Source organism: Hyaena hyaena, unplaced genomic scaffold (genome assembly GCF_003009895.1).
Source record: "Hyaena hyaena isolate Hyena2069 unplaced genomic scaffold, ASM300989v1 scaffold_157, whole genome shotgun sequence".
Lineage (NCBI taxonomy): Eukaryota > Metazoa > Chordata > Mammalia > Carnivora > Hyaenidae > Hyaena > Hyaena hyaena.
The window spans coordinates 828,891-853,856 of NW_024080789.1; the positions used below are offsets into that span (position 1 = coordinate 828,891).

At 41.6% G+C, this 24,966-nt stretch overlaps 1 protein-coding gene across 1 annotated transcript; it reads right to left on the reverse strand.

The window, feature by feature from the left end:
• Positions 1 to 17,903: 17,903 nt before the first annotated feature.
• Positions 17,904 to 24,571, reverse strand: LOC120236609 (zinc finger protein 569-like). The gene is made up of 4 exons (XM_039239494.1): positions 24,534 to 24,571; positions 23,663 to 23,789; positions 23,277 to 23,372; positions 17,904 to 18,892 (listed from the first exon to the last, which is right to left on the reverse strand). Exons 1-4 carry the CDS (start codon positions 24,546 to 24,548, stop codon positions 17,964 to 17,966), a joined length of 1,167 nt encoding a protein of 388 aa, XP_039095425.1. The 5' UTR covers positions 24,549 to 24,571; the 3' UTR covers positions 17,904 to 17,963.
• Positions 24,572 to 24,966: the final 395 nt, after the last annotated feature.

Below are 24,966 nucleotides of genomic sequence, written 5' to 3' on the forward strand. Positions count from 1 at the left end.
ATTTGGTTGATTTGTTCCCAGAACCCTATGTTTTGAAAGATGTTATTCTCCACTGGGCTGTTTCCTCTTGCCCTCAGGTTGAAGTCCAAATTCCTTAGAGCTTCAGACAATGTCCTCAAACTCCAGCCACACTGCTCTCATTCTACCCCAGCTGTACTGGACCTTTTTTCAGTTCTTCCGGGGTGCCATTCTCTCTTACCTCCAGGTTTTGTCGAGGCTATTCCCTCTGCCTGGAGCACTCCACGTTCTCTCCTTAACTGCTTCTCTCCTACCCTGTTTCAGGTCTCCACTTTTGTTCAGGTCCCCTTGTTTTCGTATTGCTCCTCGAGTGTCTGATACTTTCTATATCAACCCTTTGTTGTCCTTTATCATCATTTCTTGTTTACTTTCTACGCTAAGTCACAAAGTCCACAAGGGCTTCATTCCCAAAACTTTGCACAGGGCTTCCTATATGGTAAATGCTCAGTAAATATTAAATAAATGAATGTTAAATAAAATGCTACTTAGCATATAGAATAAGTGGAGCTTTGGGTCAGCACATGCTAACCATTTGAGCAGACAAAACTGGTCTGATTCTGGCTGCTAGTACGATTTGAGACATGTGAGTTACTGAGTTATCACAGGAGAGTAAATGATTCGCATTGAGTTTCAGGAAAGGGTGGAAACAGATGCTACAGAGGAATCATAAGCCAGTTGTGTTTCCGGCCCAAGAATGTGTTCTACAGAGTCCCAGATAAGCAGGCACCCGGTGGCTCTTCACCATCTTTTTTGGAGACATAGATAGGGAGCTTACTGTCTGGTGGGTAGCTAGGGGCTACAGATGACTTAAAGAAGGTTTTTAAACAGTACTGATGCTCTCTGTCTCTGAGGAAGATACAGCATGAGTTAATAAACAAGAAGGGCTGTAAAAAGCCAAAACAATGGGAGCCAGCCCTTTCACTGATGAGTAAGCACTGGACTTGGTGATGGGGTCAGCGAGCCCAACGGATGGGTCCAGATGGGGGCAGCAGAAGGGAAGCCCAGCCCCCATCACCTCAGTGCCAATTTCAAACAGTGGCCCTCTTTTGCAATCTAGAAGGGATTGCAGAACCCAGGTGTGGCCCTGTTGCTGCTGGTTTCCTAAGTAATTGGCTGATCAAATCTCAGAGTCAGCCTAGAGACAGGAATTCTTGAAGAGGAGAGGCAGCTCGAGCCTCTACTTTTGAAACCAGGGCCTTTCAAATTCTGGGCATTAGTTTCCTCATCTATGGAATAAGAAGTTGAACAAGTTAATCTTATTGTTGGACAGTAAGAGTAACAGCCAGCATTTACCCAACATCCTGTATGTACCAGGTGTTGCTTAGATGTATTAACTTTTTTAAAAATCCCACCAACCTCACGAAATAGGTAACATTATTATCCCCATTTTGCAGATGAAGAAACTAATACATAGATAAGTTAAGTAGCTTTACTTAAGGTCATGTAGTTTGATAGATGGTAGAAGTAGGATTCTGACCCAGGTATTTTGTCTCCAGAGCTCTTGCCTTTAATCTCTAAGGCTGTGTCGTCCAACACAACTAATGAGTGCCTGGAAAGTGACTAGTCCAAATTGAGATGTGCTATGAGTATAAAATACACACTGGTTTTAGAAGACTTAGTATGAAAAAGAGAATGTAAAACACCGTAATAAATGTTTATATCATTACATGTTGAAATGTTAATATTTTATGTATTGGGTGAAAGAAAATATATCCTTGAAATTAATTTCACTTCTTTCTTTTTATATTTTAAAATGTGACTGATAGAAAATTTAAAATTCCATAAAATTACATATTACAGATGTTAGATTTCTATTGGACAGTCCTGGTTTAGGCTATATAATCATAAGAGACTGGTAAAGGATTATGGTTGTCTGTGAAATCCAGGCTTATCTCCTGGAGCGCCTGGGTGTCTCAGTTGGTTAAATATCTGACTTTGGCTCAGGTCATGATCTCACGGTTCTTGAGGACAAGTCCTGCATCTGGGTGAGCTCAAGCCCCACTTCAGGTAACTCCCACTTCTCTCTCTCTCTCAAAAGAAAGAAAGAAAAAAGAAAAGAGAAAAAGAAAGAAAAGAAATCCAGGCTTATCTCCCATCTGAGGTCCCCAAGATCACCTCCAGGTTCAGTGATTCACAAAGAAGACTCACAGAACTCAGCATATAGTCATACTCATGCTATGACTTATTATACTGAAAAGTCACAAAGCAAAATCAGCAAAGGGAAAATGTGCATGGGACAAAGTCTGAAGGGAAATCAGGCACAGGTTTCCAAGAGTCCTCTCCCAGCTGAGTCACAGAGTATGTGCTTAATTCCTCTAGTAATGAACAGTGGCAACATGTGTAAAACGTTGTCTCCCAGGGAAGCTCATTAGAGACTCAGTGCCCAGGGCTTTTACTGGGGGCTAGCCACGTAGGCATCCTCTGTTTAGCAGAGGCCAAAATTCCAGACTTCCAGAAGGAAAGGAGGTGTTCAGCAGTGACCCACTCTTATCAGTTCTGGGAATGGTGGAAATCCTCCTGAAACTGAAGTTCCCAAATGCCAACTCAAGGGCCAACTGTGCAAGCAGATTTTTCTAAGCATAGCAGTCCTGCTGTGTTAACTGTTTTTTGCAGATCTCCCAGTTAAACTTCACCAGGACCTGGCCTGGCAAATACCGGGTTCATTGAGCTTACCTGACATGGGAATCAATGATTCCCACTCACTCCAAAGCCTCCTTAGTTGGAGAGAGACTTGTAAAAAGATGAAGAGCCCCTCCAGACTATCTTGTTCAACTGCCCCTCAACTGAGAGCTAAGGCTCTGAGAGGCTGAGTGATTTGCCAAGGGTCCCGCAGCAAATACCGGCATCTACAAGAGTCACACCTAGGCTGGATACAGTTCCAAGTTTTCAGTCAAAATGCCCCTTCCATTCTCTTGGGTGTCCTTATGTGTTGCTAGAACCCCAAATTCTTTTCCCAGTTCTTAGTAGTAGTGAGCCCTACCCATGTCTCTACTGGCCTCACCCCATCCACTTCCATCGTTTCTAGGTTATTTTTGGGCTGGAAGACTATAGTGCTGGAGAAGCAATAACAACCTTCATAAATAGTCACTTAACAGTGAACAACCCACATCCTACTTCCTGTGGGTTAACTAACAATGCACAACACCAGTGGGGACTAGAAGGAACTAGTAAACTCTAGAGCAGAACAATATGGGGTGGGTAGCTTATCACTGCCCCTCCCTCTTCCCTCTTCTCCCACCGTGACCACAGCCAACAAAAGACCAGGTCAGGTCTGTATCATTCCTACTCTTTCCCCAACTCAGAAGGTGCATGCCAAGGGGGCTTGTGAGGTATACTTGAGAAGGTTTTGGAATGAGAGTCTGGAATCCTGATCCTATCTTAGTATGTCCCACTGACTAGTCCCTTTTCTCTGAACCTTGCAGAATTCTGGGCTTTTATCCATCCTAGGCAGTCTATGAGGGTGCAGTTTCTCATGAACTGACCGCAGGGGAGGAGTCCATGAGGATAAATGCAGTGGTGCCCAGGAGAGTCTGCCCGGTCAGAGGTAAGTGGACTGTGGGTAAATCATATCGTCCCCTTCTTTGTGGCTACCATCACCCTCAAATGGTTATTTTGATTTGAAATCAGCTTTCTCTGACTTAGTTCAGAGTCTGCGCATTACCACTGCCACCCACACCCCCCACATCTCTGGGGCCCAGTCTCATTAAGACACACTCTACCACCACCTGACTGGGTAACTTCAGCCCAAGCAGATCCACCCCTCTAGGGCGTGACCTTTCCCTGGAAGATGTTAAATGGGGTCCACACTTTCAGCCCTGCTTGCTCAGTAAAGCTTTTAGGGGGATGCTGATAGAGTGTTGGAGCGGAAAGAAACTAGAACATGAACTCTAAGAACTGAGGAGGGTTTTTTCCCTCCTTCCAAGTGATTGTCTCCAGAGCCATGCCTTGTCAGTGCCTTTTCCACATCTTACCGAGCTCTTAAACTTACTAAGCTAAGTATTCCACAAGCACATTATTAACAACAGGTGTTTGTAAAGCACTTACTAAGTGCTACCCACTGTGCTTACTGCTGAGAACTTGCCAACTCAGAGCGAACAAGAAGAGATTCTTGCCCGCAAGAGGCTCTGGGTCTGGTGGGGAGGTGAAAACAAACCAGCTGTGCAGGGTGATGGTTACTGTCACAGGGGAAAGTGGCAGCACAGGGAGGGAAACCTAACTCAGATCAGTGGCCACCAGTGGCTCCTGGGTGGAAGTAACTAGCGATCTGGGCATGAGTAGGAGGCCTCTTGCATGGGTGAGACACGGGAGAGAGTGGGCCTGAGGGAACCACTGGATCAAAGGCTGACGGACCTCTTTCAGCTTTTATACTCCGTGCTCTTCGTGGCTAAAGCAGAGAGTTCAAGGAGAGAAGTGACTCGAGGTAAGGCTGGAGAGGTAACCAAGGGCAGATGGAGATGGGCTTTGATGACCTTGGACTTTATCCTGAGGACAGCAGACAGAAAAAGCCTCCTTCCCCACATCGCTTTGTTTTGTTATTCTTTTATTTCTTTTCACAGTTTTAAGGGATCTCATTCATTTATTTTATATCTACATCTTTATGGCCTATTCCATTCTCCTCCCAAGTAGAATGTAAGCAACATGGGTGGGAGCCAGGATTAGGGAGAAGGGATGGGATGGAGGGGGGTAAGGGAAAGACAAACATGTTTTAAATATCCATTGTGTGTGCTGAACATGGTGCTAGGTACCTTCTCATTTGTATATTCTTGAGGAGGGCTCCGTTATGACCCCCATTTTATGAGGGAGGAAACTGAGACTCAGGGATGAATTACCTGCCCCAAGTTATTAAGTGTTACTAATGTGAAAATGGATCCTCTTTTCATTATGGAAGAAAGGGTGATGGAAGAAGAGAGGAGGGGAGAAAGGAAAGAGGAGGAGAGCCAAAGCAGGGAGAAGGGAGGGGAGAGGGCAATGGGCCCAGAGTTGTTCTTGCATCCCAGAAGGTCGACAGGGGCATGTTTATGAGAAACCTCAACATTCAGGAGCATGACCTCCCAGCCTGCCTGTTCCTGCCCCGTGACTGCTCTTGGCTATAAACAGTCTGTTTATTAACCCCAGGAAACTGGCTTCTCTGCTACTTAGCTTTATCTTCTGGGAAGGGCGGGCTTGGAGAGCAGGGGGCCCCTGGCCAAGAGTTTCCAGGCTAGGAGGAGTGGCAGTTAGAAATTCAATGATCCTTAAAGAGCAGGGTCAAAAGAAGCTACAGCGAGCACACATTCTGTCTACATCCACCCCCTTGTAGATTTGCTCCAAGCTGCAAGGTGGGTTAATGGGCCCCAAGAGCCCTTGACCCAATGGTTGCCACTTTAAGGGAATTAAAGCTTGACTCAGCTCATTATTTTCCCTAATGACCACCATCATTAGAGCGCTGTGGTGAAATCAAATGAAATAATGGCTATAAAGGCACTTGGCAAACTGAACCCCCCTGAGCATTTGAGAATTTGTTCCCAGTCCAGTCCCTCATGCCTCCCTAATCACCACACCTGCTACTCAATTCCTTAGGACAAATTCGCACAGTCACACACACACACACACAGTACATGCTTACCACCACAGAGCAGGTCTCAGCTGTGAAATGAGGGTTCTAATGGTACTCATCTACTAGGTTGTTGGAAGGATTAAATGAGATATTTCTATGAAGTTGAGCACTGTGCCTGGCACCTCCATGTGCTCAATCAGGGTTAGCTATACCTATACCAGGTGTTCCTTGAGAAATTCCATCAAAAACCTCCCACAGCTACAGGGGTGCTTGAGTGGCTCAGTTGGTTAAGCATCAGACTCTTGATTTCAGCTCAGGTCATGATTTCACAGTTTGTGAGATTAAGCCCCATATCTGGCTTTGTACTGACAGCTCTGAGCCTGCATGGGATTCTCTCTCCTCTCTCTCTCTCTCTCAGTTCTCTGAGCCTCCTCAGCTCTATGCTTGCTCTTGCTCTCTCTCTCTCTCTCTCTCTCTCAAATAAGTAAACTTTAAAAAACAAACAAGAAACGTCCCACAACAAGTGACCTGGAATGGGAATATTTTTGAATGGGGCACAAGAGAGGTGGCTGGCATGTGCCGGGGCTGGAGGAAGAGGAAGTAGGTTTCATAGACAGTTTGAAGGATTGGAATGAGAATACCAAGAACCCTGTGGAGTTTCTGGGAAAGGGAAGGTATGTCCAAACACAAGAACTGGATAAAAAGTCTGAGGATATTTACAACTCAGAAAGAACAGAACAAACACCATCTAGTTCCAGGCAAGTGGTAGGACATGGTGACCTTTCAAGGACACAGGAACTTGTGGCCATAATTGAAAGGTGTTGAAAACTAGCCGAGCTCACAGGGCTCATCCTGCTGGCTGCTGCAGAGCTGGTGAGTGTGGAGGATTCCCGCCCCCTCTTACCTTGTACTTCCAGAAACTTCTCTCAGTGTTCCCAATAAAACTGCCCTACCTTGAGTCTTAAAATACATCCCTGTCTCTTCCATTCTCTCTTAGTCCCACTGGATCTATATATTTTTGAAAGTTTTGAGAATTTTTATTCACATAAGTAATAAATGATTACATTCTTTGTATAAAATTAAAACTTGCTAACTAAGGTGACAATGCCACTCCATCCCTTCTGCTTTCCATTTTTGTTACAACTCTCCTCCTCTAGCATAATTAGCAGTCGGTTTATTCTTCCAGAGTTTTCTCTCTGAATACACATGCATCACTTAAAATATATACGTGACAGCATTTATTTTTTGGTTTGGCTTTTTTTTTTTCATAAGTATTATGACACATTATTATTATGCTACAATTTGCTTCCCTCATCCACTGTTTTGGAACTCTGTCCGTGTTAGCATTTTTATTGACTTAATTATTAACCACTGCACAATGCGGGTGTTTTATGGCTTATTTGCTCGCTCCTCCCCTCACCCATCCTTTCACTGCCACAGACAATGCTGCCTGAACACCCTTCATCCACCTCATGCTCGTGCGATTTTATTTCTCTGCGACAGAAGTATGGCAGTGGAATTATAGGTCATTGGGGTACGAATATCCCCTGCTGAATCTTAAGTATAAATTCTCCCTAGCTGGCTCCTGGCATCCCATCTTGTGATTCTCAGGTACCATATGTGAAGCGCCCGCTTCCGACTTCTACCTTCCCGGGGAGCGTCTCCACCCAGAGCTCCCTCAATCTCACAGAAGAAAAATGACCTCTCTTCTTCCCTCCCTGCAGCCCCTCCTCTGGACTACACATTCACCTTCTCCCTATGGCCCAAACACGGAAACCTTAATCATACTTTTCTCCTCTCTCCCCCCAACATCTAGTGAGATGTCAAATCCTGTGGGCTTCAGTGCAATAATGTCCTTTGGTGCTCCTTCCTTCTCTGCTTCTGTGGCCAGGATTGTTTTAACAATCCCCTAACTAGTCTTCTTATGCAACACAACAATTTAATCTTTACACGGGTCATGTCATTCTCTTTGGTTGGTTCCCCCTGAATACGAAATCCACTAGGATCTCCTTGGCTCACTCTTCCCAGACCTCTCTAATCCGGCCCAGCTTCCCCCTTCTAGTTTGGGTCTCTTCAGAGTCCTCCTCTTTCAACCTCCAGGCCCACTGATCCCCTAGCATTTGCAAATGTACTTGTATTTCTGGACTCCAAGACTTCATTTCCATGTTTCCTCTCCTAGAATTCTCTTTCTGAGCTCTGTCTGGGGAAGGTCCACCATCCCTAATAGGTCCTGTTAAACTGATATGAAGGATGTGGTTTTCAGTGTTCTACCACAAATGTCCAGTTTCTTAACTCTCTGATCATCGATTTTCTTTCCTGTGAAAAGGATATAATTCCTTCCAAGTCTATGGGGAATTTCTAATGCATGCATATAAAGCACTTAACATGGTGCCTCTAGCAGACAAAATGGTGAATAAACCTACGCTCTTACTGTTACCATGCCTCTTTTATAAAACATTGCCCAGCCCTATTGCAAAGCAACATTCTTGCCTTCCTGGGCTCTCTCTATTCTGGTGGGCATTTAGTCTTTCCGTTATTTACATATAAGGCTGTCTTCACACCTGATAATGACCCTCTCAAGGGCAGGGCTCCTCCTATCTATTTCTGAACAGTGTCAGCACAGTGCCCAGAACTGAATTGAATGTGGGGAGAATGCTTTACTGCTGTCAGCTTTGGAAGTGCAGGGGAATGAAGCGAGCCAGCGCTATGGAATCAGAAGGCAGCTTTTAATCCCACCTCAGCACTCACTGGGTGGTGAGAATCTGTACACTTACATCGCTTACTCTCCCCCTACCTAGTTTCCTTACCTAGAAAATGGGGAAAATATTAATATCTACCTCACAAGCTTGGGAGGAGCTTATGTATGCCAAAGAATTTCCTACTTGTCTTTTTGCTTTTAAAATTTAGCTCGTCCTCTCACGGTTGCCTGCTTCCCCCTTGTGGATAAAATTCAAACTGCATGTTCAACTCCTAATCTAGAAACCAGAGGTTTATCTCAGCATTGTTTAGATTACTGAAAAACTGAAAACAAACCAGGCCTCCAAATAGGAGTTTGGCTAAATACATTGTGCTATATCCACACAAAAGAATATTATCAAACCATTTTAATATAATGAGACAGATGTCTATGGTATACTGCTAAGTATACTCTAGTTATACTGGTATACTGCTAAGTTATACTCTAAGTAGAACTCTAGTTATAAACATATAAGCTACACACCAATTTTTCTAAATATCTCTATACATATAAAAGGATAATCCACTAAATGTTTAAGTAGTGTTTACACTGGGTGGTGGAGTTCAGCTTCTTTTCTTCTTTACAGTTCTATGTCTGATTTCTCACAATGAGCATATATTTTTGCTATTAGAAAAATAGAGCTCCTTTAATTGTCAGGACACTTGTCAGTAAAACCAGATACCCATTAGTACCTGTTGTGGCAAGCCAATCTGAGTCAGGGAGTACTCTGAGTCATATACTTAAAAAATATTTCAGGATGCCTGGGTGGCTCGGTTGGTTAAGCATCCGACTTTTGATTTTGGCTCAAGTAATGATCTCACTGATCATGAGATAGAGCCCAGAGCAGAGCTCTGCACTCAAATCCATGGAGCCTGCTTGGGATTTTCTCTCTCCCTCTCTCTTTGCCTTTCCACTATGTGCACGTGATTCTTATTAACAGACCAAATCACAAAGACCATGTGATCATATGCAGAGATGCAGAAAATGCACTCAACAAAATTCAGCACCTGTATATGATATTCTATAAAAAGTAGGAAGAGAAGAAAATTGGTACTTCCAGACAATGGAATGTATTCAGCACTGAAAAGAAATGAGGTATTAAGCCATAAAAAGATGCTAAGGAACTTTAAAAGCATATATCAAGCAGAAGAAGCCAACCTGAAAAGGCTATATATACTGTATGATTCCAATTATATAACATTCTGGAAAAGCCAAAACTCTGGAGACAGTAAAAAGATCAGTCAGTGTTTGCCAGGGGTTAAAGGGATGGAAAGGCAAATTGGCAGATAATGGAGGCTTTTTTAGGGCAATGAAATTATTCTGTATGATACTATAATGGTGGATACATGTCATGTTAGATTTGTAAAAGCCTATAGAATACAGGGCATCAAGAGACCTATAGATCTTGAGTGATTATAATGTGTTCCTGTAAGTTCATCAGTTATAACAAATGGGCCACTGGTGTAGGTTAGTATACATAGTAGTGAAGGCTACACACTGTGTAAGGACTCTGTACTTTCTGTTCACTTTTTCTGCAAACCTAAAATTGCTCTACATAACACAATCTATTAAAAATAACTGGTACATCCATATAATGGAATATTCCAGGGACAAAAGAAATGCATTATCAAGCCACACAAAAATATGGATGCATCTTAAATGCATATTGCTAAGTGACAGAAGCCAAGCTGCAAAGGCTACATTCTATAGGATTCCATTTATAGGACTCTGGGAAAGGAAACTATACAGACAATAAAAATAGCAATGGTTCTCAGAAATTTAGAGGGGCTAGGGGAGTTGAATAGGTGAAGCATAGGTGATTTTTAGGGTATGAAACTTCTATGGGATATTAAAATAATGGATATACTGTGAAACTGTCAAAACCCATAGAACTTTAAAGCACAAACCATGAACTTGAATGTAATCAATTAAAAAACATAATTTGAGTGGTAGGAGGATTTCATGATGGAGTTTAGACTTTGACAAAAGAATCTAACTGCCTTACATATGTATGAAGTGACCTCACTGTAAGAGGTGAGGGAAGGTGCTGGTCTAATTGACCTGGGAAACGAGTGGAAGAGTAAGAGTAGAGGCTGTTCTGAGATGTGACAATTAAACAAATGAGTGGCAAGTAGGGGAGCCAGGTTTCTCACTGTCGCAGTGACACAGTGACACATTACAGATAAGCATGTGGGGAAGGCTAGGATGATCTACGTGATAGTGGACTAGACCTAGAGAGAGTGTGAAATCATGTTTGGCTTACTGTAGATACAGATCAGTACACAGAGAGATATTCACAGGTGTGTGTACATACAGGAGGTGGTATAAACACATATAGTTCTTTCCTCTCTCAGCTTACAGGGCCTAGAAGTCGTGACACTGCAGTAGCAATAAGCATATCCAGCACCAGATCTGAGCTTCATTTTTTATGTAACAGCTTGAGATATAATTCACATACATACAATTCACCCATATACATTTTTAAACATCATTTATTTATTTATTTTGAGAGAGAGAGAGAAAGCATGTGAATGTGTGAACAGGGGAGAGACAGACAGACAGACAGAGACAGAGAGAGAGAAAGAGAACATCTCAGGCAGGCTCTACACTCAGCACGAAGGCCAGTGCAGAGCTTCATCTCATGACCACGAGATCATGACCTAAACTGATATCAAGAGTTGAATGCTCAACCAACTGAGCCTGAGTCTTTCATCAGGGTTTGTCTAACCCAGGGGAATGTGCTTTTCTGAGATGTGAACAGAGGGTAAGACCCTCAGCTTCAAAATGTTTCTAAAATTGCTCTCACTCTAACCCCAGACTCATGACAACCACCTTGCCACATTTCCCCTGCATTCCCGCCATTCACATGAGCATTCCAGCTAACTGAACAGAAATACATTATACAAAACCTTTCTCTCTCATGTGTCTCACCTAGACACATCGTCCCACCCTTTGGACCCTCCTTCAGAGCACTACTCAGACTCCATGCCAGTCTCCATGCCAACTTCTTCTCTGGGTATATCATTCTCAAATCTTCACACACTTAGGTCTTCCCAATCTTGCCAACTCTGTCTTTTTTCATCATGGATTGTATGGGGAGCTGTCAAGATGCTTCCCAAGTAGCTTTTATTAAAAAAGGAAGTGGGGCAGAAACTTCCTACGCTACCTTGTGGTTCTAAATTCTGTTCCACTTCCCAGATGATTCCATTTGTGGAGGATACCATTTGTGGATTCTCCAATATGTAAACTGATAGTCAATATTTTATATGCTGTTGATTCCATTATTCAAAGTAGTTTCCCTTTTATTAACATATTACATTCTGGGGCACCTGGGTGGCTCAATTGGATGAGCATCTGACTCTTGGTTTTGGCTTAGGTCACAATCCCAGAGTTGTGGGATGGAGCACTGCATTGGGCTCCATGCCTAGTGTGGAGCCTGCTTAAGATTCTCTCTCTCTCCCTCTGCCCATCTTCCTACCACTCTCACTCTGTCTCAAATTAAAAAAAATATTTATTATACTCTATGGTACATTTGTTACAATAAATGAACCAATGTTGATACATTATTAGTAACTGAAGTCCATGCTTTATTCAGATTTCTTTAGCTTTTATCTGATGTCCTTCTTCTGTTCCAGGATTCCCTCCAGGATACTACATTGGTCATCATGCCTCCTTAGGCTCCTCTTGGTGGAGGCAGTTTCTGTGACTTTCCTTATATGTATAGCCTTGACAGTCTCAAGAAGTACTGGTCAGGAACTTTGTGGAATGTCCTTCTATGAGATTTTTCTGATATTTTCCTTATGCTTGGACTGCAGTTATGCATTTTAGGAAGATGATAGAGGCAAAGTACCATTTCATCATATTATAGCACAGGTACGTGGTATCATCATGACTTATCAGTGTCAACATCAACGTTGAATGAGTGTGAGGTAGTGTTGGTCACACTTCTCCACTGTAAAGTTACTCTTTCCCTCTCTTCCTGCACTATCCGCTTTGGGAGGTCACTGCACAGCACACACTTAAGAACTTAGAAGTTATGCTCTCCACTCTTGAGGGCAGAGTTTCTATTGACTTTTAAGCTATATATTATTTCCTCAGTGGTTCCTCTCAGGCTTAGTGTTTCTTAATTTATCATAATATCCTTGAGATTAATATTAATTTAATCCCAGTGATATATAAAAAATTTGCTCCACTCCCCCCACTTTGTGCTATTGTTGTCATCCATATTATGTCTCTACAGATTGAAACCCAACAATACAGTATTATAATTGTTGCTTTACATAATTTTGTCTTTTGAAGAAACCAAGAGAAGGAGAAGCAAAAATACTTCCCTATTCCCCCATAACTTCTTTCTTCTCCCCTCCTTTGAACTGTAAAATATATATCTTTATGTTAGAGACCCAACAATTCACTTTTTTTTTTTTAAGTGATTATTTATTTTTGAGAGAAAGAGAGAACTCAAGCACGGGAGGGGCACAGAGAGGGACACACAGAATCCAAAGCAGGCTGTAGACTCTGAGCTGTCAGCAGAGCCTGACACAGGGCTCAAACTCATGAGCAATGAGATCATGACCTGAGCTGAAGTCAGACGCTTAACCGACTGAACCACCCAGGCACCCCCCCAACAATTCAATTTTTAAAAACAGGTTTATGGAGATATAGTTTGTATATCTTACAATTCACCCATTCAAAGTGTACAATTCAGTTGGTTAGAGTATATTCACAGACATGTGTAACGATCACCTTAGGAAGACATTCTATACCCTTTAGCCATCGACCTCCTATAACCTCTCAGTATCTGCCTTTCTCTCTAGTTTTCATGGCAGTGGTTTGTCCTGTGACCTCAATTCTCTGCAAGATCCAAGAAGAGTTGTTCATTTCCAGTTTGTTCAGATTGTTTTTCTTGTTGTAAAAATAGGATTGACAACTTCCAAGATTTTTCTATGTCCAACAAGAAAGCTCAATTACCTTTTCTTCATTCTTTTTTTTTCTTTCTGTTTTCAGGTTGTACACTACTGATCATCTTCAATTTTCCTGATTCTTCTGCCAACTTAAATTTACTGTTGAGCCCTTACAGCGAATCTTCATTCTGGGGACTGTACCTTTCAACACCAGAATTTCTACACGGCTTTTTCAAATAATTTTTATCTATTGATATTCTCTATTTGATGAGTTACTGTCATAATTTCCTTTAGCTTTTTAAAAATATAATATCTCCTTTGGAATCTTTGCCATAGAAGTTCAAAATTTGGGCCTTCTCAAAGTAGTTTCTGTTGCCACACTGCTTTTCCTATATGGGGATATAGTACTCTGTTTCTTTGTATCTCTCACAGTGTTTGAGATAATACAGTGTAGCCACTTTGGATTGTGATACACCCCTCTCAGGGCTTATTGATGTTGCTCTGTTTTGTTAATTTTGCTGGTTTGCTTAATGGCTTCCCTGGGCTAATTTTGTGAAGTCTATTTTCTCCGACGGTGTGTAGCCCCTGATGTTAGTGCTCAGTTCTCCTATGTGCTTTCCTAGAAGTCGCTCTGGCTCAAAAAACTTAATGTTTAGCTAGTCAGAGGTTGTGCTTAATTACGCCTCTTGGGCGTAAACTTTCTACTCTTTGTTAATGGATCTGTGTATGACTTGGAGGACTCTTTCAAGTCTGCCTTTCACGTGCCTGCTCTGGCTGGTCCTTGATGTGTGTGTGACACCTAGATGTGCACCCAGCCTTCCAGACAGGGATTATTGTAACTATTATCTTACAAGGCGTTTTTAAAAGCTATTTCTATGGTTCTTGCTGTTAAACTTCTGGATGGCCTGTTGTTTCACTTGTTATTACTTGTTTTATAGAACTGTTAGAACTGTAATTGCTTAAAACTATTATCTCTATTTTCAACAATGCCTAAGTCATGCATTCCTCCACACCATGGACCAAATCAGCTCCTTCTGTGGAGCTGTGAAACTTCCGGCCCTCCCTTCTTGCCTCTCGCTCCGGACAGGTGTCTCATCCATTGCATTGGAGCAATAGAGGAGGTGGAAGGGACAGCTCGCTACTCCTGGAGTGACGAGTGTCCTATAAGTGGAGCTGAGGAAACTCCAAGACTTCTCCTCTTGGCATGGAAACTCAACCCTACAGGTGGGATTTGGGGGGAGGAATGGAGGCCCAAGGTCTTTTTGATTCACTCCTTCCAGGATAGGGCCTCAGCCCTCTAAGTGGGGCTTGGGAGAATGAGAGTTTGCCATCCTTCCGTTGTGGCCCTGGCACAAAACATCTGTCATACAGACTAGAGCATGGGGGGTGGGATCAGGGAGCCCCAGTATACTTGGCCTTCCTTGCCATGGGCGGGGTCTCTGCTGTACAAGCAGAAGGCAGGTTGGGCATGGAAGCCTGTCTTTTTAGCTGCAGCTGACTAAAGTTGGGCTTCTGTACCATGAAGCCAGGGTGGCAGATGAGGCTCCAACTTTGGGCATCTCAGGCTTGAATGAGAGTTCTGCCTCTTAATAGGATCTTTTTTTCTGAGTCCCTTTATTTAGCTAAAAAGGTTTATCAGGTTGTTGATACTTCAAAAGTCTTTTAAAACATTCTGTTATTGTTTGAAGTCTAGAATAGTTGGTTTTTCTTGAACTCTGTACAACCCCAAATGTCTGGACTCTATTTGCTTTCATTTTGGCTTGTCAGTCATTGATTTTGCCTGAGTTTCTCTCTTTCTTATAATAGCTTGCAAAAGGCAACGAATACCAATCAGCAAATATTACTAATATTCTGTTTCCTACTATCTTCTAGAACTGTCAGCACAGTGGGCTTATGTAGAGACAACTTTATCATATGTTTTGCCAGTTTGTCACCATCTTTCCAGGCTCTGACATCAGTTTTCTCACTGCCGGAGAACTAGGCCAATTTAGCTGTTGTGACATTAGTAGTACACTTCTAGAAGCGACCCCTAAACAAAGTGACTAAATACAGAATGGTGCAGGGTGGTGGTTCCAGGCCCACACCCTTGTGAGAATGAAAAAGAATGATGCATGCACCCCCCACAGTCCTGTCTCCTTCCACCAAAGACCTGATCACAGTGAATTGTTTCCCTTGCCTAAATACAATGGGAACTCCAATTATACACTTGAGAAATATAAAAATAGCTAACATCTTATGAGCACCATACCCATATTACATTGTATAATCCTCACAATAACCCAAGAAATCACAGCACTATTCTAATTCACAGAAGAGAGCATAAGGCTCAAAGCAAATCCACAATCTAGATCTAGCCAGCTGTAGAACGAGAGCTCTCACACCACCTCTTGTACATTTGCTCTCTGTATTCCTAAACCTCTATTAAAACTCACTTCAGAAGAATGAAGTTCCATCTTTAATTAATAAATAAGGAGCAAATTGATTTCTAATACCACAGATACTCACATAGAAATTTACAGCATTATCTACTGCCCACCAACTAAATGGATTTTATTTGTAAAAAGGAATGATTCTCTCTGAAAGAAGTCCCTACATTTATGAATTGTAAAATCCTTATTAAAGTATTTCTTGGGGTGCTCAGTCAGTTGAGTGTCCAGCTTTGGCTCCAGTCATGATCTCACAGTTCATGGGTTTGAGCCCCGCGTCGGGCTCTGTGCTGACAGCTAGCTCAGAACCTGGAGCCTGCTTCGGATTCTGTGTCTCCCTCTCTCTCTGACCCTCTCTGGCTCACGTGGTCTCTCTCTCAAAAAAATAAATAAATAAATAAATAAATAAATACATTAAAAAATTTTTAAAAAAGCATTTCTTACTATTCTATCACAAGGTGAAATATACAGAAATGGTGCACAGTACAACACACCCCAATCATTGTTGGGTTATAGAGTACTTAAATTTTTTTTTTATTTATTATTTTTGAGAGGGCAGTAGGAAGGAGGCAGAGAGAGAGAGAGAACGAAAGACGGAGACACAGAATCTGAAGTGGGCTCCAGGCTCTGAGCTGTCAGCACAGAGCCCTATGAGGGCTCCAAACCATGAACCAGGAGATCATGACCTGAGCTGAAGTTGGACATGTAACCGACTGAGCCACCCAGGCACCCCTCGAGTACTTACCATTTGTACACTCAGCTTTATGAAGTAACCCAGTGAAAAGGAGCAGTAGTGTGTGTATTAGTTTGCTATGGCCGCCATAACAAAATCCGTAAACTGGGTAACTTAAGAAATAGAAATTTACTTTCTCACACTTCTGGAGGCTGGGAGTCCAAGATCAAAGTGCCAGCAGGGTTGGTTTCCTCTGAGGCCATCCTCCAGCTTCCTCTTCACACAGTCTTTCCTCTGAGCACCTGCATCCCTGGTGTCCTAATCTCCTTTTCTTATAAGGACACCAGTCAGATGGGAGTAGGGCCCACCCTAATGGCTTCATTTTAACTTAATTACTCTTTACAGGGCCTATCTCCAAAAATAGTCACATTCTGAGGTACTGGGCATTAAGGCTTTAATTAGGGAAGACAACAGACAATAACAGTATGTAAGAAGGCAGTGATTTAGTCACCAAAAACAACTGTTTAAACCATAGTGAATGTTGGAAGAAGATATGGCTACTTTCTTTTGCTCACTTTCATATATCTATGTCATATGTAAATAAGTATAATAACACTCTTTCATATTCTATCATTGATCAAAAATTAGACGTCTTTTACATGCACACCAGCAAACCACAGGAAAAAAACATTTATTTTACACTTTAAAATTTTTAAATTGAAGTACAGTTGACATATCATATTAGTTTTAAATTCTTCTTGAATGACATGTTTTCTATTAAATGGAAATAGTATTAACAACACAAAAGATCTTGGTAGATGGCATTGTGCGTATAATACTTATTTTGTATTCATAATTATGTTAACTTCACACTACTTTATATTACATTTCCAGGATAAGATTTATGTTATGTGGTACATAACATAATGTAGTACAACTTGGAATATGATGATTTCATATTTTGTAGATTATCCACATATGGCTTTCTAATTTTGTTCAGACAAGTCCACTTACTAATATTTCAAAGGTCTTTGTAGTCCACATTGAGCATTTATCCTTTAACAAGGAGATGCACTTTCTATAATATCTTCTACAAATACTTTGGAATCACATCTAGAATATGACTTCTACAAAAACATTGTTACATACTTTTAAAATATGTTGAATTAATAGGCTTGACTTCTTGATACATAATATGATATGATTTATTTTCTTTTAAAATTTTTAACGTTTATTTATTTTTGAGAGAGCGAGCATGAGTGGGGGAGGAGCAGAGAGAGAGAGGGAGACACAGAATCCGAAGCAGGCTCCAGGCTCTGAACTGTCAGCTTAGAGCCCAACGTGGGGCCCAAATCCACGAACTGTGAGATCATGACCTGAGCTGAAGTCCAGTGCTCAACCAACTAAGCCACCCAGGCGCCCCTGATTTCTTTTTTTTTAATGTTTATTTCTTTTGGCGGGGGGCAGAGTCAGGGAGGGACACAAAGAATCTGAAACAGGCTCCAGGCTCTGAGCTATCAGCACAGAACCTGATGTGGGGCTTGAACTCTGGAATGGTGAGATCATGACCTAGGCCGAAGTCAGACATTTAACTGACTGAGCCACCCCGGCACCCCAAGATTGATTTCTACTCAAGCTTTTAGTTGAAGATATTCCCAGATTAGTTTTTCTTTCAAGGAATTTTTTCTTTATGAGTCCTTTTATGTCGACAGAGGGCTGAGCTATGTCTGAAGGCTTTTCCACACTGGTTGCATTCATAGGGCTTTTCTCCTGTGTGAGTTCTGTGATGTATAAGGAGGTCAGACTTCTCAGAAAAGGCTTTCTTACACTCATTACATTCATAAGGTTTCTCCCCAGTATGGATTTTCTGATGTCTCATAAGGCAGGACACCTCACTGAAAGCTCTCTCACACCTGGTGCATACATAAGGTTTCTCTCCTGTGTGTATTCTCTGATGCACAAAGAGGTGTGACTTCATGCTGAAGGCTCTCCCACATTCATCACACCCATAGGGTTTCTCTCCAGTATGAGTTCTCTGATGAATATTGAGGTGTGATTTTTGGAAAAACGCTTTCCCACACTCATCACATTCATAGGGTTTCTCCCCAGTGTGAATTCTCTGATGTTCGATGAGGTGTGACTTATGGGCGAAAGCTTTTCTACACTCAGTACAATCATAAGGTTTCTCTTGAGTATGGATCCTCAGATGTATAACAAGATTGGATTTCTTGCTGAAGGCTTTCCCACACTCCGTACATACAAAGGGCTTTTCTCCTGTATGAGTTCTCTTGTGTACAATGAGGTCTGACTTCTGGAAGAAAGCTTTCCCACATTCACTACATTCAATCTTTCTTGAGTATCTTCTATTACCACTAAATAAGCCAAAATAATTCAAACCCCTACCATAGGGGTCATATTTTTGGAGTCTCTGTTTTGAAGAAATGAAGTCTGCATTCAGATGAAATACATTTCCAAGTGCATTATACTTGTTACCCTTCTCACCAGTCCCAGTTTCCTGGTCAATGAATGCAGCATGCTTCAGAAGTGTTTCTTGGTTCTCCTGGCATTGTTCCATGTGGTCATCCAGTTGCCAGATTTCTTCTATAAGGAAGCATAATTAACTCTATGTGTGTGACTGTATCTGCCCATGTATTATGGCTCCTCACTTTTCACCCTAGTGTGAGACTGAATCTTTACCTTCAGGCCTAGTATCTCTATCTAAAACAAATACCAGGGCTAAATGGAATCTATACCCCTGAGCTTTGCAAGAAAAACCACAACTTAAAAAAACTATATTGGTAGAAACGGAAATAGAGAATATGATAAAGAACACAAATATATCTGGCTATATGGAAGTAGGACTTTGCAAACTGGGGAGAAAAGCAAAAATAACCTCAAGGGGTAGTAAAAAGGAACAAAGCCGTGACAAGGTCAATAGGAAGAGCCCATTTGGGGAATGAAAACAACTAGGATGAGATGGTGATTAGAGGAAATAAAGGAAAGACTAGATGAGGAACAGAGAGATCTGAGCTGGTGCCTCATCATCAGCTCATTGTTGGATTGCTCTAGTGTAATCTTCACTTGTCTCTTTTCTTCCAATGTCTTTGAGGTCTTGTCTATTCGTCCATCAGCATGAAACTGTTGATGATGAAACATGAAAACCACCAACCACTTACAAGCAGGAATGCCTTTGTAGCCAGTGCTTCAAAAAGCCACATGACAGTAGTACATTCTTGTATGGGTGTGAGGGCCCAAGAATTCATATGTTCAGTAAGAGATATAGGCCACAGGGTAAGCAAAATACTACCTGCCTCAGGACAGATTAACCACTGGATTCTTGCTGCTCAGTGTATCATCTTATTCTGTAATAGTTCATAGATATTGCATTAATCCTGACTTTTTAAAAAACTTTTTAAAAATTATTTTTGAGACAGTGAGCAGGGAAGGGGCAGAGAGAGAGAGGGGAAGAGAGGATCCAAAGCGGGCTCTGTGCTGACAGCAGAGAGCTCAGTGTGGGGTTCAAACTCGCGAACTGTGAGATCATGACCTGAGCTGAAGTCAGATGCTGAGCCACCCAGGTGCCCCAATCCTGACTTTTAACTACTCTCCCCACCTTCCTCTCTCCCTACTACATACGGAAGAGGAACTGCACTTAAGCACATAGGCACTAAATCCAGATTACCAGGGTTTCAATCCTAGCTCCATCACTAGTTAGACATGTGGCACAAGTCAAGTTCCTGGATCTCTTTCGGCCTCAATTTCCCTTCCCATAAAAAAGGAAATTAGGGGCGCCTGGGTGGCTTAGTCGGTTGAGCGTCCGACTTTCGCTTAGGTCATGATCTCGCGGTTCGTGGGTTCGAGCCACGCGTCGGGCTCTGTGCTGACTGCCAGCTCAGAGCCTGGAGCCTGTTTCAGTCTGTGACTCCCTCTCTCTCTGACCCTCCCCTGCTCGTGCTGTCTCTCTCTCTCCTAGAAATAAATAAAACATTTAAAAAAAAAAAAAAAGGAAAATAATAGCACCTACCTTGTCATCCTGTTGTGAAGATTAAATGAGTCAATAGATGTGAAGTACTCAGAATACTACCTTGCACATAATGTTTTCTCAGTTAGTTATCATTATATGTACTATTACTGATCCTGAGACAACTGTGTGCTTGCCACTTTCAGCTTTATATCATGCTTTCCAAATTTCTGGATTCTATTACTATGGAGACTGTAAGCAGCATATTTCTCACTCTGCATCTAAAATCCATCTTCATTTTCATCCAACTTATAAACCTCAGGCAACTTAACTACTGTTAAACTTCTGCTACCTACATCCAGAGCAGTCAAGTCATTCCTTGGCTCAGAATTCAACAATTCTAATGAACTTCCTAACCCAGTTCCCAACATATACGCCATCAGTCTTTAAACAAAGTGAGTAGGTTTCCATTCTTTATCTAACACTAGCTCCCCAGAGGCTAAACTAGACATCTCCCCAAGGAAGACAGCCAGCCAGCCAAAACACACTCATGCTCAACATCACTAGTCATTCAATGCAGGTTGAAACCACAGTAAGATACTCCTTCCTATCCATTAGGACTGCCATCATAAAAACAAAACAGAAAATAATAGGCATTGGTGAGGAATATGGAAAAACTGGAAACTTTGTGCATTGCTGGTAAGAACATAAAATTGTGTGGTAGCTGTGGAAAATATCATAGCAATTCCTTAAAAATATAAACATAGAATTACCATATGATCCAGAAAATTCACTTCTAGATGTATACCTAAAAGAACTGAAAGCAGGGGCTCAAACAGGTTATTTGTACACCAATGTTCATAGAAGCATAATTGTTGGGAGTTGTTTCTGAGCTTATAGGTTGAGAAAGAACTCCCTATGAGGTTAAGGTAAATTGCACGGGCTCTTACCAGGTCAGATGGCGACTGATTACCACCTCCACCCAACTGTTTCTGCTTGGAGACCCCCAAGGCATCTTCTGACTTATTCTGGCCTTGAATATGCTGATTGCACCCTGTGAAGGAACCTATTGAGGAACTTCTTTTGTGATTATGGGAGCAAACATTGTGTTTCCTGAAAGACCTGTTTTTCTTAATACTTCCCCTTAAGCAAACAAGCTATTGACTCTTGCTCACAAAGAAGTAACTTCACCCTTTTTATGCTAAAAAACATTGTCTTGTATGCTAAAGATACCTTTCTCCCCCTAGGATAAGCATCTAAAGCACCTACCTCAATCACTATTGATAAAGGTTATGCATGAGTCTTCTACAAATCTATGTTCTGGGAAATTCTCACATATCGAAGAAATTTGTCATCAGAAATCATTGTCTTAGGCAAATGCCGCTTCTGTGCCGTCCCCCAAACACTTAATTATAAAATAAAGTTGAGCCCCAGTCAGAGCAGAGATGCCTGCCTGGTGACCAGAGAGAGTCTCGTGGCTCTACCACCCCTCCCTCGCTGACACAGCAGATCCAGGGACCCCTGGACCTGCAGGAGCCGGCCTCCAGCACATAATTCATCCCTTCTCAGCCTTTTGGCTAAGATCAAGTGCATAGAAGCATAATTCACAGTAGCCCAAAGATGGAAACAACTCAAATGTTCATTGCAAATGAATGGATGAACAAAATGTGGCATATACACACAATAGATTATTCAGTCATAAAAAGGAATAAAATCTATCACATGCCATAACACAGATGAACTCTGAAGGTATTATGCTAAGTAAAATGAATCAGATAGAAAAGGACAAATACTGTATGATTCCATTTACATGGGATACCCAGAATAGTCAGACTCATAGCAAAGACAGTAGAATAGTGATTTCCAGGGGTGAGCAGGAGTGGTAAAATGCGGAGTTATTGTTTAATGGGGGACAGAGTTTCAACTGGTAATGAAGAAAGAGCTCTGGAGATGGATGGTGGTGACGGTGGCACATCAGTGGGAATACGCTTAATGGCACTGAATTGAATGCTTAAAAATAGCAAATCCTATGTTATGTAGACTTTGTCAAAATTGAAAAAAAAAAGAAAAATCTTCTCTAAGTCTTAAGTAAAGTTGGTAAGAATCACAGGCAACATATACCTGGAAGGGAAAATGTCACTCTTTAACAGCCATGAGAAGAAGAGATTAATGTGGGAAGGTGACATATGGAAATAGTGTTCAGATGAATAAGGAACTTATGTCAACCATCCGTTATTTCCAAAGGTTTAAGGCCTTTCAGAAGAGAGTCCTGAAGCATATTTTTCAAAGATGTTAACCCTTATTGATCACCTGTGATGTTTTTCTAAAATTTCTTTTAAATTCCAGTATAGTTAACATATAGTGTTATATTAGTTTCAGGTATAAAGTATAATATTTCAACAATTCCATATATTAGTTCTCATCATGATAAATATACTTTAAAAAAAATTTTTTTAATGTTTATTTTTGAGAGAGAGACAGATCACAAGCAGGGGAGGGGCAGAGAGAGAGGGAGACACAGAATCTGAAGCAGGATCTAGGCTCTGAGCTGTCAGCACAGAGCCCAACACGGGGCTTAAACTCATGAATCGTGAGATTATGACCTGAGTTGAAGTCAGATGCTTAACTGATGGAGCCACCCAGGCACCCCATGATAAATATACTCTTAATCCCCTTCGCCTATTTCACCCATCCTCCTACCACCTCCCCTCTGATAACCATTAGATTAACTGTGATCTTTTTTATTTTTAATGTTTATTTGTTTTTGAGAGACAGAGAGAGAGAGAAATAGAGATAGAGAATGAGCAAGGGAAGGGCAAAGAGAGGGAGACACAGAATCCGAAGCAGGCTCCAGGCTCTGAGCTGTCAACACAGAACCCGACACAGGGCTTGAACTCAGAGACCATGAGATCATGACCTGAGCCAAAGTCAGACGCTTAACTGACAGAGCCACCCAGGTACCCCAGATGAAATGTGATCTTAATTTCATTCACTTCCATCCACAGAGCTCTTTGACTAACTCACCTGCATAGCTCCAGTTTCGGATTTCTCTCTCTACCATCCATGGTTCTTCACCTTGCTCCAACTTGTAGATCACAGATGGCTTAGTGGTTAGATAGCCTGTCAATGGGAAACGATATGAGATTTGGACCTAGCTACCTGGGCTTCAGGTCCTTTGAACTCTGCACTTCATCAGGGACTGAATGATGAAGGTGCCCATTTGTACCTGAAAAAGAGAAATCTTTAAACACACTTGTAGCCATACCTCGCAGAGACTGTCAATCCTAAATCTACTAAGACTCAGAGCCATATATGTAAAAGTACTCCCAAGGACTAACAGTTTGGAGCAACTGAGAAAAGAAAGTAATTAACCAGGCACATGTCGATCAACACTGGGAAATGGTCCTCACCCACTGAGATGAGGTTGATATAGTTCTCCAGCATCACATCCTTGTATAGATCCCTCTGGGGAAGGTCCAGACACTGCCACTCCTCCTGGGTGAAATTCACCGCCACGTCCTTGAATGAAACCAGGCCCTGTGACAACACATTCCTCTTTCAACTAAAGTCATCGGTATTGCACAAAGTGGAAACAAAAAGAATGGCAAATGGTTTTAAGCATCTTCGTTATTTGATAATGCTTCCAGAGATTTAGCCCCATTTCATTTTGGGTGATATTATACTAATTTGGTCTCATTCTGTTTCTCTAGCACAGTGCTTTGATGCCCATTTATCTAGTTTTGTGTTCCACTTCATGGGTAACACAAAAATTCTATTTGGAGTACTTTACACTCGTGGCTTCATTATTCATTAGGCCATTCATTTATTAAGTCATTAAGCAAACATTTACTGAGCACCCCATACATGTCCAGAACTGAATGTCCTAGATCCAAAGGATCAAATATTGGCATCTGATCCAATTTGCCAAGGCACAGAAAAGATGCTCACTTGCTATCAAATTATACAAAGAGAAGAAGGCACTGTTCAAAATGTTCTTGATATGTTTTTTTCAACAAAGAAAATATTTAAATTCACAATGTTTCAAATTACAATGTACTAAATATTCGTTTCACCATTTTTCATTTCCCTATACTTATATGATTAACAGTAAGAGGATTTAATGTTTTGGCCAAAATTTTTAAAGGTCACAGAACAACTTATAACCAATGTAAAAAAAATCCCACTGATCATTAAGATTGTTTTGCATGATTGTAGCTCACATGGTCATTTGTACAGTCCCTCACTGCTGCTGCTCCTATATAATGGAACAAACAAACTCACCTGAGACTTGGTCATTTTCTGCAGCCGTTGGGTGAAGACAGAGACCTAGGAGGACAGAGATAAGGGAAGAGATGGAGCCATGAGAAACCAGATATGACTTGAAGATCCCAGAATCACCGGTGTAACAAACCCATACGCGGGTGCCTCAATAGCTGGATTGAGGAAGCCACCCTGTAGGAGAATGTCCCCTGGGCCCTGTAGAATTCACTGTGAGAAAAACTACAAATTTGCACTAAGATTTAGCTGCAACGGTATCTGTTGTAGCATTTTTTAACATATTGAAAAGTTGGAACAAATTAAGGAACTGGTAAAACAAACAGATACATATTCCAAAGGTAAAGTAATTTACAGTCATCAAAAATGATGTTGCCAAATATTTATCAATATGCAATGACAATTGGTGCACATCCTTCTCTGACCGCTTAGTCATGCC

Coding starts and splice junctions, on each gene's coding strand:
- LOC120236609 (XM_039239494.1), bottom strand. Junction 23,373..23,662: donor TATCAACCTCATCTCAGTGG/GTGAGGACCATT, acceptor TCCCATTGACAG/GCTATCTAACCACTAAGCCA. Junction 18,893..23,276: donor CCGAAACTGGAGCTATGCAG/GTGAGTTAGTCA, acceptor GCTTCCTTATAG/AAGAAATCTGGCAACTGGAT.